This window comes from Carassius gibelio, chromosome A15, assembly GCF_023724105.1.
Source record: "Carassius gibelio isolate Cgi1373 ecotype wild population from Czech Republic chromosome A15, carGib1.2-hapl.c, whole genome shotgun sequence".
Taxonomy (NCBI): domain Eukaryota; kingdom Metazoa; phylum Chordata; class Actinopteri; order Cypriniformes; family Cyprinidae; genus Carassius; species Carassius gibelio.
In genome coordinates this window covers 14,596,027-14,609,866 of record NC_068385.1, presented here as the reverse complement: position 1 = coordinate 14,609,866, position 13,840 = coordinate 14,596,027, and the positions used below count along the sequence as shown (strand labels likewise).

Below are 13,840 nucleotides of genomic sequence, written 5' to 3'. Positions count from 1 at the left end.
AGACGAGAGCAGGTAATAAACTCTCTCAAACACAGTGTGTGTGCAGAGAGCTTCATTTAAACACACACTGCTGTGGAGGAGGGCAGGGTGAGAAACAAGCTCTGAGCACCGAGATGAGACATCTGTGCCTCTTGCTCTTTAGCGTGTGTATTCCTTCAGTGCATTCCTCCATTTCTCTAACTTCTAGCCATGGAAGCAGGGAAACTAATGGAGGACCACCAGCCTCCTCGGCACTGTTCTCAAAGGTGAGGTCACGACACACTTCTTTTGAATAAATGTCTGGGACTGTGGCTGGTTAGCAGTGGGAACAGCTTTTAAAAGTATGAGCCAAGAGCTGAAGCTAAGTGCTTTCTCCCTACAGAAGAAATTATTAAATATAGATTTGATACAATCTAATTGCAGCCAAATCAAGATTAATCACAGCGCATGGGGCCATTTACTAAATGTGATGTGGAATTGCCTAGCCTTCTGCAGCATTCACATTCACTGACATCCAAATGAAGTGGGATTGTTTCTGCAGAGGGTCTGGGATTAAGCATACAGCAAAAGTATCTTTTGAAGATTTAAGCCACTCATAAAAAGCAATTTTTAGCTTAAGTCAAAATAATGTTTTTTTATAATTTCGGACAACACATATTTTGTTTTTTATCACTTTGTATAACACTTTTTGACATTTAAAAATGTGTAATAAAATGTAATGTTTTCAAATACATTTTTAAGTTTTAAAGGTGAGATGTTAATCTATTAAAATATGCGCCACTTTGATATTTTATATAAATGCAAAGACATTCTAATTAACAGTTAATGTATTTTTTCCTTAAAACAACATACAATAATAATAATAATAATAATAATAATAACTTGTAACATGTGACCATCTCTGTTATATAAATGTGACAATTAATACTAATGAATAATTATTTAAATGTTTTTATTAAAACAATAATTGTAATATTAATAAATTATAGTTTATTAAATATAACCATTTAATTCTTATTTAGTTTGAAAAGATAGTTTATTAAAATAAATGCCACATGGTTTGTGTGTGTGTGCACGCGTGCGTGTGTGCGTGTGTGTGTGTGTGATAAATGCTCAACATTTATCATGTAATTATTTACTATAATAAATGCAACTGAGTTTGACATGTTGTTACATAATGCAAAGACATGATAATTCTTAATAATTTAATAACATTTTAATTAGAACAATATTTGTTACAATCAAAAATAAAAATTTATTAAATGTAACAATTTAATAAATGTCCCCAAAAAATATGAACATAAATTTGCTTTACATTTAACAAATTTCTCTCTCTCTCTCTCTCTCTCTCTCTCTCTCTGTATATATATATATATATATATATATATATATATATATATATATATATATATATATATATATATATATATATATATATATATATATATATATATATATATATATATATCAGTGATGCACGGGTTGATCTGCAGTTTAATGATATTCGGGTCACGGTCGGTCAGGTCGTTTGAAATAAAGATGCCAATTAAACCTTTGTAATTAATATAGTACTAAACACAATTTTGAAATACATAGGCCTACACTTTATTGGCTGAATAACTGGTGCGTAGATGATGCACAAGCTCAGTCTGCAGGTAGAGATGGAGGCGGCAACAGAAAAGGTGAAGACTGGGGAGCAACAGCGCTGTTTTTGGTAAACATGATTTTGACGACTTCATTAAGTTTTGTTTTATAGAAAACTTTTTATAAGATTTTCGTTTTGTATAAATTGTATCTTAATTTTGATCAGTGTTTTATCAATCAATTGCCCGTATTTTATAAATAAGAAGCAAATATACAGCAGACAATGTAATAAGGCGACGGCACAATCACTTGCATTGCATGTGAACTGGAAAGAGCCGAAACTCAGCATGTGCCTCACAGATTTGAGAAATATAGGCTATATATTACAGAAAGCTTGACATGTCTACTTTTAAACGAAAATATTAAAACCAAAATAAATAGGCTACTCTCTGATTATGTAACCCAAATGAAATGTGCATTCCTCTCTGGCGTGGCGAGTCCGCATCGTCAACTTCATCTTTGCAGCGACACAGAAAACACTAGTTTATTACTATAATTAAATGTCCTTGCATATTTTTGAACCAGCAGGGTATTCTGGGTTGAGCCAGACCCCACGGAATGAGTGAGCGGAGAAGAATATGCAGAAATGCGCTCTCCGCTCACAAGCTTGGATCGGAACAAACCCGAACCTCACTGTCTGCTGAACAGAAACATCAAAAAATAGACATAGCCAGACTAGACTATTTTAGTACAAATTATGAGTTTATTGACGATTTTTTTTTATAGTTCTTGTTAAAATTAGAATATATTAAGGAGGTTTTTTTGTTTGTTTGTTTTTTGCCCAGTTCCTACGTCTATGTCCCAATAGACTCTTATCAGGTGATAAAAAAAAAATATCGCCGTTAATCTATTCTCAAAGTTGGGTTGGGAGCTGGGTCTATACTACGCGAGCTATGATGACTTTCACCCATATATTTTAGCGCGGATGTTTACCTAGCCGAATCTGTAGGGGGCGAGAACGAGTCTTTAAACGTGTGTGTATGCCTACTGTGAAATTACCACATCAAACGCAATGTGCTAACATGGATGCAGCAAAGTTGCTGCCAGGTTTGCTTCAGGGAATATTTTTTTTAAAGAAGCTTCCCAATGGAAATCTCGACAAGACGCATGCCTGTTTCTCCGTCTGCAGTGTGTATGCAGTCCGTGTGCGTTTTGTATGTGGTGCAGAAGCAGCACGGACTCATACTTCACACAGGACGCATTTGCAGTCCGCTACTCGGTACGCGAACGATTGCTGCACTGCTGCAAGTGCAACGCTCCTGGAATGCACTGACAGACCGCAACTGCATGAACAAGCCATTTTAATCTAGATTAATTCCAAGATTACAGTGAGATTAATCTAGATTAAAAAAAATATCTATGCCCACCACTAATATATATATATATATATATATATATATATATATATATATATATATATATATACATATATATACATATACATATATATATATAAAACTGTCCACATCCAGCTGCCTAGGGTGATTGAGGATCTCAACAGGGTCTACAGTACGGACACTCTGGAACAGTTTTAGCAAGTGGACACTAACCAGTGCCTCTCGGTGCCACTACCCATTTGAGGTGAGAACACAGGACGATACCGGCTCTACACGAAGGCTATAGAACCTAGCGAATGTGTTAGGGGTCGCCAAGCCCACAGCTCAACAAATATCTGTCAGCGAGGCGCCACGAGCCAGCGCTCAGGAGAATGCAACACTTCTAGTTGAGTGAGCTCGCAACCTGAATGGGCAGGGCACAACCTGTGCCTGATAACCAGGGTTATGGCATCCACAATAGTCAGCCATCCTCTGCTTAGAGACGGCATTCCCCTTCTGCCGGCCTCCGTAACAGACAAAAAGCTGGTATGAGGTCCGGAAGCTTTGTGTCCAGTCTACATAGCATCTCAATGTTAGGACGGGACAGAACAAAGCCAGGGCTGGGTCTGCCTCCTCCAGGTGCAGCGCTTGCAGGTTCACCGCTTGGTCTTTGAAGGGTGTAGTGAGAACCTTGGGCACGTAGCCAGACCGGGGCCTCAGGATTACCTGGGAGTCAGCTGGCTCAAACTCTAGGCACGAATCGTCGACCAAAAATGCATGCAGGTCCCCTACCCTCTTGATGGAGGCCAGTGCAAGCAGGATCAGTTTTTAATGAAAGAAACCTTAGCTCAACTGAATGCAGTCAGGTCCCAAGAGGGTATAGAGGGGGGCTGGAAAAGATTTAACCTCCTGGCCCCTCTAAGGAACCTGATGATGAGGTCATGCTAACCCAAAGACTTCCCATTCACGGGGTCATGGTACACAGCAATAGCGGCTACCTGGACATTGAGGGTGGAGGGAGACAGACTTCGCTCCAGCCTTAGCTCCAGCCCTTGCTGCAGAAAGGAAAGAACGACCGCAATCGGGCATCTTCGGGGGTCTTCTCGGTGAGAAGAACACCACTCGACGAACAGGTTCCACTTCAAGGCATAAGCGTGTCTTGTAGACGGTGCTCTTGCCGAATTGATGGTGTTCACTACCTCCTGGGGAAGGTCACCTAGAACCTCCAAATCCCATCCAGGAACCAGACATGGAGTTTCAAGATATGGATGCGGGTGCCAAACGGTGCCCTGTCTCTGAGTCAGTAGATCCTTCCTCAAGAGAATCGGCCAAGGAGGGGCTATCGCGAGGAGCACTAGTTCAGGGAATCAGGTCCGAGTGGGCCAATACGCCGCCACTAGCAAGACTTGCTCCTCGTCCTCCCGGATTTTGCACAGTGTCTGTGCGAGAAGGCTCACTGGGGGAAATGCATATTTGCGTAGGCCCTGCAGCCAGCTGTGTGCCAGTGCATCTGTGCCGAAAGTTCCCATGGAACAAGAACAACTGGCAGTGAGAGGTCTCTGGAGAGGTCTCTAAATCAGCTGGACCATCAGGGGATGGAGTCGCCATTCTACCGGGGAGCATTGATCGAGACAGCTCCTCGGCTGTACGATTGAGCAGGCCTGGAATGTGAACAGAGAAGGTGGCGGGCGAGTTACATGCGATAGGAGTGCAGACCACCTTGTAGGTTGATGTACGCAACGGTCGCTGTGTTGTCCATTCGGACCAGCACATGCTTGCCTTGTAAGCGACCTTTGAGACAGTTCAAGGCAAGTGATCCCAAGATTGTGCTAGTATCAGCCAATCGTCTAGATAGTTGAGAATGCAAACACCCTGCTCTCTGAGGGGAAGAGCCACCTCCGCGACTTTTGTGAAGACACGAGGGACAGGGACAGCCCGAAGGTCATGACCTTGTACTGATCTGGCCATCCTTTGAACACAAACCACAGAAAAGGTCTGTGGCATGGAAAGATGGATGCATGAAAGTACGCGTTCTTCAGGTCGATCGCTGCAAACCAATCTTGGGGACGGACACACCCGAAATGCGTTTCTGCATCAGCATCTTGAACAGTAGCAGAAGAATGGCCTGATTCAAGACTCGCAGATCCAAGATCGGTCGTAACCCACTGTAACCCTGTGGAACACAGGGACCCAACTCGGGTGGCTTGTGAGCAGGCCAGAGTGTGTTGCGAGTGTGGGGTGCAGGGCTCACCTTGTTCCAGTAGCCCGGGAAAACATAGCTGCCATTGACTTAGGCATTGCCACCATCCCGGAGGGCAGCAGCATGACCAAATCTTCATCTGACAGCTCTCCCTCCGATGCTGGATACAGCTGGTACGCTCTTTTACGTTCCGTGGGTTGCTCCACTGGATCGGAGGTGCAGGGTTGGTTCCCTGCGAGGTTTGCCACCACAGTAATCCTCAAACCACCCGCGCTACTGCCGGAAGTGGTTCTCATCTGTCGGCCGCCAGAACAAGCCCCAGATCAAGCCCCAGAAATTTGCTCTTTAGGAAATGCTCTTTTAGTGCTGAGGCGCACAGGAGAATTGGCCACTTGCAACACGACAGGGGGAAGTGCAGCCTGAATTTCACAAATAATCAGTTTAATTCATAATTAAATAATAATTTTGAATATTTTACTTAAAAAGTGTATAATATAATATAGTTTAATTAATACCAGTGTGCTTGCTATTTTGTTATATAATGCAAGCACATGTGAAAGACATGCAAACACTTTTATATGGAATTTGACAGGCTCTACACCATCCCCAAGACATCACAAACGTGACCTTTAAGGGAATATGCTGCAGTGCCGTGGACTGAAGAAGGATAAGAGCAAACACAGGGCTGGAGAGTAACCTTGCTAAGAGCGGTCATGAAGGAAAAACAGCAGCCAGCCATCACTTCCTGTTCATCAATCTACAGTGAGCAAGAGTGGCAGGCAGAACATGGCAAATGGCACTCAAACACGCCTTGTGTAAATGCTAGCTGTGACCAAAACATGCTGGGAAACGCGGAACAAGACAAATGTGGCTAACAAGGTTCAGGTGGCTAGTATAAAACAGATGAAAGTGAACATTCAGATATAAGACAGAAGCCGCTACACTGTCTCTCTTGTCTTTTATGTGTCTGTTTCCTCAGGGATGGCTCCTCTGATGTGCTGAGAGGCAATGCCTACTGGAGCCAGACTGACTGCCTGTTCTGTCAAATCCTCGCCGCCTCCTCCCTCGCAGTCTGCATGCAGTGTAAGGTGGAAACGCGCTTGTCAGGTTTTTTCTCCATTCCCACTGCAGGCGTGTGCTCTTCAACTGTCAGACCCCCGACGCAGGCCCCGACTGACAGAGCCTTTTCTTACAAATAGCTAGTGATGATTCATGCTTCCATTTCCAAAAAAATAAAAAATGAGACAGTACAATTCACTGCAGATCAAATTCATGGCTAGGCTAAATCCATACTGGCTATTTTTGGAGCCAAAAATGACATTGTCAATTTTTCTACTTAATCAAGGCAGCACAGCAGTTAACCAAAACCAAAGTGCAACACACATTTAGTTTTGACTTATTATCAAGTAAACATCTTTAAAACAAGCTCAGTTTACCTAATTATAGAATAGAATAGAATAGAATAGAATAGAATAGAATAGAATAGAATCCATATTTATATTTAATTAAGTTTCATCTTATTTTATTTGCTTGTTGTGTGCATTTTTTACAATTTTAAATATTTTACATTTAATTTCTTATGCTCACCTAGGCACACAGTTATATTGTGAATATATCTATTATTACAATTAAAAGTAGCTGTTTTCTATTTGAACACATTTTAAAATGCAATTTATTACAATTTATTCCTGTATTGCAAAGCTGAATTATCAGTAGTCATTATTCCAGTCTTCAGTGTCACGTAATCCTTCAGAAATCATTCTAATATGCTGATTACGTGCTCAAAATATGATCAGTGCTGAAAACTATGAAAGCCCATTTCTACCTAGGTAATAGGGAACTCCAGGTGTACCTAGGTTTTTTTATTTTCAGATAATAAAAAAAAGAATAAATGTCACTACACAACTTTTTTCTCACAAACTACTTTATACAGAACTTTCTATCTCTTAATTAATTCAAAGAATAAAAATAAAACAGGTAATTATAAATATAATAACTTTTTCTCACAATTTCCGAATCTGGAGTTTATATCCTGCAGTTCTGAGAAAAAAAAAATGCATAGATTGTGAGATAAAGTTGCAGTTACCTATTTTTTTTATCCCGGAAACATTGTGCTGCTTATTATTTTTGTGGAAAATGTAAAAATCCTGTTTTTCAGGATTCTCTGATGAATAGAAAGTTATTTCCATTTAAAATCTTTTGTAACATGCGTGTCACTTTTATAAAATGTATCCATACTTACTAAATAAAAGGATTAATTAATTTTAAAAAATTTACTGACCCCTAAACTTATGAACAGTAGCATATTTTAGGAATACTAGTCTTAAGATGTATGTAGTTCGCTAGAGTAAATTTATCTTGTTTCAGTTATTTTTAATGGAAAAACAAGTCAAAAACACTGATTAAGGAAAAAAATATTTAACCACAACAGTTACCGTGTATTTCTTGCTGTTGGTCAGCTGATCCCCGTCTCTCAGCCAGGTGACCACTGGCTTGGGGTTTCCGAAGGCAGTGCAGGTCAGAGTAATGCCGCCCCCCTCCCTCGCCTCCACGTACTGCGGTGGCGTGTCCATGAACGTAGGGGGCGCTGGGACAGAAACAAAGACAGGACAAATTGAGTCCAGATTCTTTCATATTTAATTCCTATGGTGAGCGTGTGAGACGGCAGCGGCTGCAGAAACAGAAGACAAGAACTACCAGTATCTCTGTATTGCCACATTCATCCAGAACATCCATGCAACATGTCAATGCAGTCTGCACACCTTTTTTAAAATTTTTACACATGATGCAGTTGCAAGGTACGTGATTGCTAAGTGGTTGTTTAGTCACCCAACGTCAAGTCTTTATGATGCGAGTCAGGCCTCTTTTATAATGAAAGTCATAGTTTTGCTACCAAACATCACATTTGATCACACTCTTGTGTAGAAATTTGTGAATTATGATCATTAAATTTCAGCATAATTATGCATAATCATTCTTATGTGTACCCATCTATCAAGCCATAATACAAGTCTCTAGGAATATGCATTGCACACTTTCAGCAGTGAAATCTTAACTTCATCTGCATGTGGGTCATCATTAGCCTATAGCAGTTTTGCTTTCAATAGCACAAACACCTGGTGGAAAACAAACAAAGCAAGCAATTAATGCCTCTGAACATCTGTCCATCTGTGCCTACTATGAGCTTTTGCATTCTCACTGCAATCTGTTGCAGGCTAAACACAAGGGAGAAGAATTTATAGCCCAAAACATCTTGCTGATATCAGCATCAAATCTCTAAAAATATATATTCCCTAAGGATGGGTCACAATACTCAGCTAATCCAATCACAGACTAGTCTGCTGTTGAGGTTGACTAATTCATTAGATTTTTTTTTTCATGCATCTCTTTTTAGTTCTGATATTTTTAGAGGCAGTGCTAATTAAATACATTTTCACAGTAAAAACCTTTTCTGGAAAGTCGTGTTTTATATGCATTGCCTTTAAAGCACCTACACTATAGTCTCATATTTTATATCTTACATTATTTGAGCTATAACCAGTCCAAATTCTAAAAATTCTAAACTTTCTCTTCCATTCTAACATGTTCTATATCTTTTTGAATGTGTCTTATGTGAGCGAATCCTAAAAAAAAACTATAGTAGTTGTTAAGGCAACCCACCAAGTCTATTCTGTCACTGTGTTGTTTTCCATATCCCAGATATTGACTAAAAGTTGATTTTTTTTTCTTAATTTTCACCCTTTCCATTTCCGTTTCTCTCTTATGAATAGTTTTTGATAAACACTTGAAGGTACTTTAAGGGACAAACAAACTCCTTCACACACCTGCCCTAGTTTCTGGACTCATCTCACCTTGTGTTTTTGGGAAATCTTAGGCTCACACTGCGAATGACAACCAGGAGACATATTACAGAAGGCAACTGTCTGAAGGTCTTTCCACGTGAACAGATGGTCTGGACAGAGCTCAGTGAATAGATGCTCAGCACCTCAACTTTTCTCAGCAGACTTTAACTTCTAGCAAGAAAAACAACCTTCACTCTCACATACTGATAGACGTCTAATTAATAATACCTAAATAAAATGATTCTGGAAGATATGCAGAGCTATAGAGTGTTTTTTAACTAATTTGTTTTGTAAAAGGACTTTTTTTCAAAAATCTTCAATGAACACATCACACTCTGAAACACAGATCTAGAAAACCACGGCCACATGGACGCTGATGTAGATATACAGTTTCTCATTGCTGTTGACCTCCACCAAAGAACATTTCTCATTAGACTAAAACTTATTAAAAACATACTACAGTAAAGTTCAAGGTACCAAATTACAGAAAACAACCAAAATTACAAATAAATAGAAAAATAAATATAATGAAATTCAATGTGGGCTAATAACTTTGTACCCCACTGATATTCATTGCATTTGGTTTGGATTGGTGTTTAGTATCAGAAGCTAATGATCTGTGGGGATGGGCAGGATGTTCTCAGAGAGACGAGTGTGATGACCGAACTGATGAAGGAGGGCTGTGTGATGACCTGAACGTCTCCACAGTGCCATTACTGTTCTCCGAGTGGGTACATCTGCCCAGCTGACACCTGCTGGGTACACACGGGCAGGAAGAACAACCACTGACCACATAAGATCCATACACAAGAGGATGCTAATATCTCGGCTACAGGAAGCCAGGGCTGTCAGACTTTCTGCCCTTGTGAGGCCAGACAGCACCTGCCCCAACAAAGACGCTTTTGGACAAGTGGGGCAGTCTGAATACCAATGAACACCAGTGATTCTTACAAAACTTTTAAGATAAGCTTACACTGTTCATATCTGGGATTCAACTAGAATCTGTACATTGAATGGTGCATAGTGATATACACTGAATAGTGATGGCCAGTGACTGATATAAAACAAAGTTAGGCTGTTCATAACAAAACTAAATCGATTGAGCCAAAACATCATGGGGCAAAACAAAATGATATTCCAAAAACAAGACTGTTTCAAACAAAAACAGAATGTGCAAAACAAAACTGTGCAAAACAAAACCATATTGTGCAAAACAAAATTTGACTGCACAAAACTACTTCATAAGCTGGAATGTGCAAAACAAAACAATATTGCAAAAACCGAAACCTAGCAGTGGAAAAACAAAAAGCTAAACAAAGCTAAAATGAACAAAACAAAACTCGATCACACTATAGTAAAGGGAACAATTCTCACTATTAATAGCATGCCTATTAATAACATTTTGGCTGTTTATTAGTACTTATAAAGGATACATTCTGCATGATCATATTCTACATCCCTAATCCTATCAATACCTAAACTTAACAATTACATTACTTACTATTAATAAGCAGCAAATTCAGAGTCTGTTGAGGCAAAATTTTAGTTAATAGTTTGTTAATATCGGGAATTGGACCTTAAAATAAAGTGTGACCCACAACAAGATAACACAATTGAAAGCCATTTTTTTGTAAAAAAAAAAATGTTTTTATTATTTCAAATAAGAGATACATATTGTATTGTTTTTTGTGTATGAACAAATAGTACTTTATCATTTTCTATCAGTTTTATTGACTTGCGCACAAAGCTAATCTCAAGGTCAAAACACTAGCCCTACTGAAAGATAGACTGCCATAAAATTAAGCATGTGAACTGGAAACATTAAATGTTTCAGGATTCATTTTACATTAATTTATAAATAAATCAAGCGTAAATTGTTTTGTAGAGCAAATTATTTTAATAAATTAACTTTTTTTACCATTACTCACTGAGGAACCATTGTGGTTCTACTGCACCTGTCCAAAAATCATAGAGGCATTTCACCTTTATTATGTTGCCACGGTAAAATTGTTGTGCTTTTCATAGTGTATGTTTTTCATATTGAATATTATTGGTACAGGTGATGAGCGCTAACACTTTTATTTTATTTTGTTTTATTTTATATATTTATACTTTCCTGTTACTGAATAAATATATTACTGTTTTAAAATCAATATTTCTTCATAATTTGTGAATAAATCATTACATGGGCTTATTTTGTCCCAAAGTACTAATTACACCCATCTTTGACTTTTGAGTTTATTCATAAAATACCTTAATTTAACATTCTAAAATGCACATAAATTAATGAATACATTTTCAAATGAGACATAAATCTTGCCTTTCAAAAAAAAAATTAATTTAAATATGAAAAACACCTAAACGTATATTTTTGTTAGACTTAGCATATAAACATTTAATATGAGTGAATTGGTAACTAAACAAAATATACGTTTACAAGTTTTGACCAGCTATTTTGGCATACAAAGAGTAACATTGTTATTCAGTCGGTGAAAATGGGGGATGCACCATTTTGGTGGAAAAAGAATATCAAACAGTAAGAGCATGCAAAAGGTTGGAGATTATAACACAGATTTTTTTAGTTATTTATTATTTCCAACAGCAAGACTTTCAAGTATCCAGATAATAAATGCACATAAAGCATTTGATTATAAACTGACCAAGTCAGCCAATTGACTATTCCTTAGAGGATCATCTTTAAAGCCATGACAATGCATGCTTATTAAAAGTCATAAAACGGGTATATGATATAAAAACTCCACACCAAATCCTACTGGAAGGAGCAATATAAACCTTTTTCAAAGACTGCCATGGCTGCAGGTCACTCACACATCCGCAATCAAAGCAAATGTGGTGAATTTCAAGCAGGCAGTATGTCGTTTAGATTCAAAGCTGCATTGCTTGCAAATCCGACCATGAGCCCTTTAGCCAAAAGGCTATTATATGCACTTTATTGTAAAACGTCCTGACGACATATAAAAAAACCACACACCATCTACACACCGTAATCACTGATACTGACATTTCAGAAAGCACCTAAGGGCCAGGAGTGTGTGTGTGTGTGAGGGGACGTGATTGAGTGAACCTCTGAACTAACCGTGAATGCAAACGAGGGAGGGCATGAATGGCCACTGCAGCAGTAAAGAGGAAATGGGATGCTGTGAAATAAACCCTCGCAGATGTTCACACAAGCGCAAACCGCCACAGCTGCACAGGTGACATTTCTCCGGCTGAAAGAAGACGAGGCAGACACTGAACTCATTCACCCCGGGCCAAAAACACACACATACACAAACACGCACCCCACATGCAATAATACACCCTTCAACTCGTGCCTCTCGCTCACTCGCTCTCCCGCCGCAGCTCTGAAATGGAGAAACGGCTACCGTGCACTTTCCAAATAAAGTCCCAGCGATTTCTGCAAGGGAACGGCTGTGGACCTTTAACATGGACGCAAGGTGCAGCAGACTGTCACCCTTGCTGGTGTCATTGTTTGAAGTTTGGAATATGCATGAGTCTCACCTCACAAGCATATGTTAAATATACAAAAAGCCTGTGCTTACGCAGAGCAGACAGCGGTGTTCTAATTATACCATTCCTGTGGATGACACCTCAATGTCTGACAGCAGCCAAATCAATATCAGCTGCTGCTTCATTTCACAATGAATAATCAACATCACTGAACGCAGAGATACAAATAAGCAAACTACGTACATCGCTGCAGCAAACATGTACTCATTGCCATCTATCTGACTTGTACAGGATTGGAAGTGAAACACTATGTAACAGATGAAAACAGCTTCCTAACTTCTTTTCCATTTTTACTTCCGACGGTACCAAAGGAAACAACTGGTTGTGCTGGTAGACATATTTCTTGCTAAGCAGTGCAAAAGTGGGCTGGGGGTCTGTGGAAAGGTTTAACTGAATAACTCATTCCCTCCTGTGCAACTTCATCCAGGACGACCATGATCTTTGACTGCACACTTTTATCATTTCCTCTCTGCTGCTGTTCACTGAATGGACACATATATCACTTGGGGATGTGATTATCACCAACGTACCAACACAGCATACTCCAACGATTTTCTCGCCAACATGAGAAGAGACACTGGTTCTTTAATGATGCCCTTAATTATCTTTAATTCCGCTGCCACTGCAGCTCATACGTTAAGTGATGTACAGTGAGAATCAGAATGCAGTGCAGCCAAATACAAATGACTCCAGTCTTGGAAATTATCTTCATCAACGCTTGATTTAAACTTACAGTTGCGTTACGATACTATTAATATCCAACTGAGGGGCCTTTTGGATATTGCCCCGCAGGCAATGATTACTGAGCTGTGAATCATGATAGTTTACATATTGTCTTTAATGGATCGTATTAAATTCATCATCTAATAAAATGCAAACACTCACCGTGGAGGTGACGATAGATTTCCAGCGGCGGTGAATCATGCCCATAAATAATAGATCAGGCAAAATGTGATGTTCATATGGAATGAGAGGGAGGAACATGACATGACCAAAGCCTTGAGCTGCCCTAAATTTGTCTCTGTAGTTTGGCACCATGGAAGACATCTCCATTAGTGTAATGGAAATGATGAGGGCTCTGCTGCCTGGTGAAATATTACTCTGTTTATGAGACATAAGGGCATTCAGATCTCAGAGCAGGCCTTTGGGTTTGGGTTTACTTCCTAGTCTGTTTCAGAATGACTGGAGAGATTTTGATAAAAATGGACAAACATCTGTGTAGTGCAGAATTAATTGTGTCTTCATTTTCCTTTTGGTAAACATTTAGGAGTTAACTAACATATGGAAGTGTTTAAAGATTACAGACACGGAGTTAATGATTAACCAAA

The 13,840-nt window shown here is 39.2% G+C and overlaps 1 protein-coding gene across 8 annotated transcripts in view; it reads right to left on the bottom strand.

The window, feature by feature from the left end:
• LOC128029298 (protein turtle homolog B-like) overlaps positions 1 to 13,840 on the bottom strand; it is a 165,372-nt gene that overhangs the window by 132,841 nt on the left and 18,691 nt on the right. For 7 of the 8 annotated variants that reach the window (XR_008187335.1, XM_052616993.1, XM_052616994.1 and 4 more), the window contains exon 4: positions 7,575 to 7,726. The exons of the other annotated variant lie outside the window; for it this stretch is intronic. Coding sequence is in view for 6 of the 7 variants with exons in the window: in XM_052616993.1 (XP_052472953.1) it covers positions 7,575 to 7,726 (152 nt within the window). In the remaining variant the exon portion in view is untranslated. The remainder of the gene's footprint in view (positions 1 to 7,574; positions 7,727 to 13,840) is intronic. 8 annotated transcript variants of the gene reach the window in all.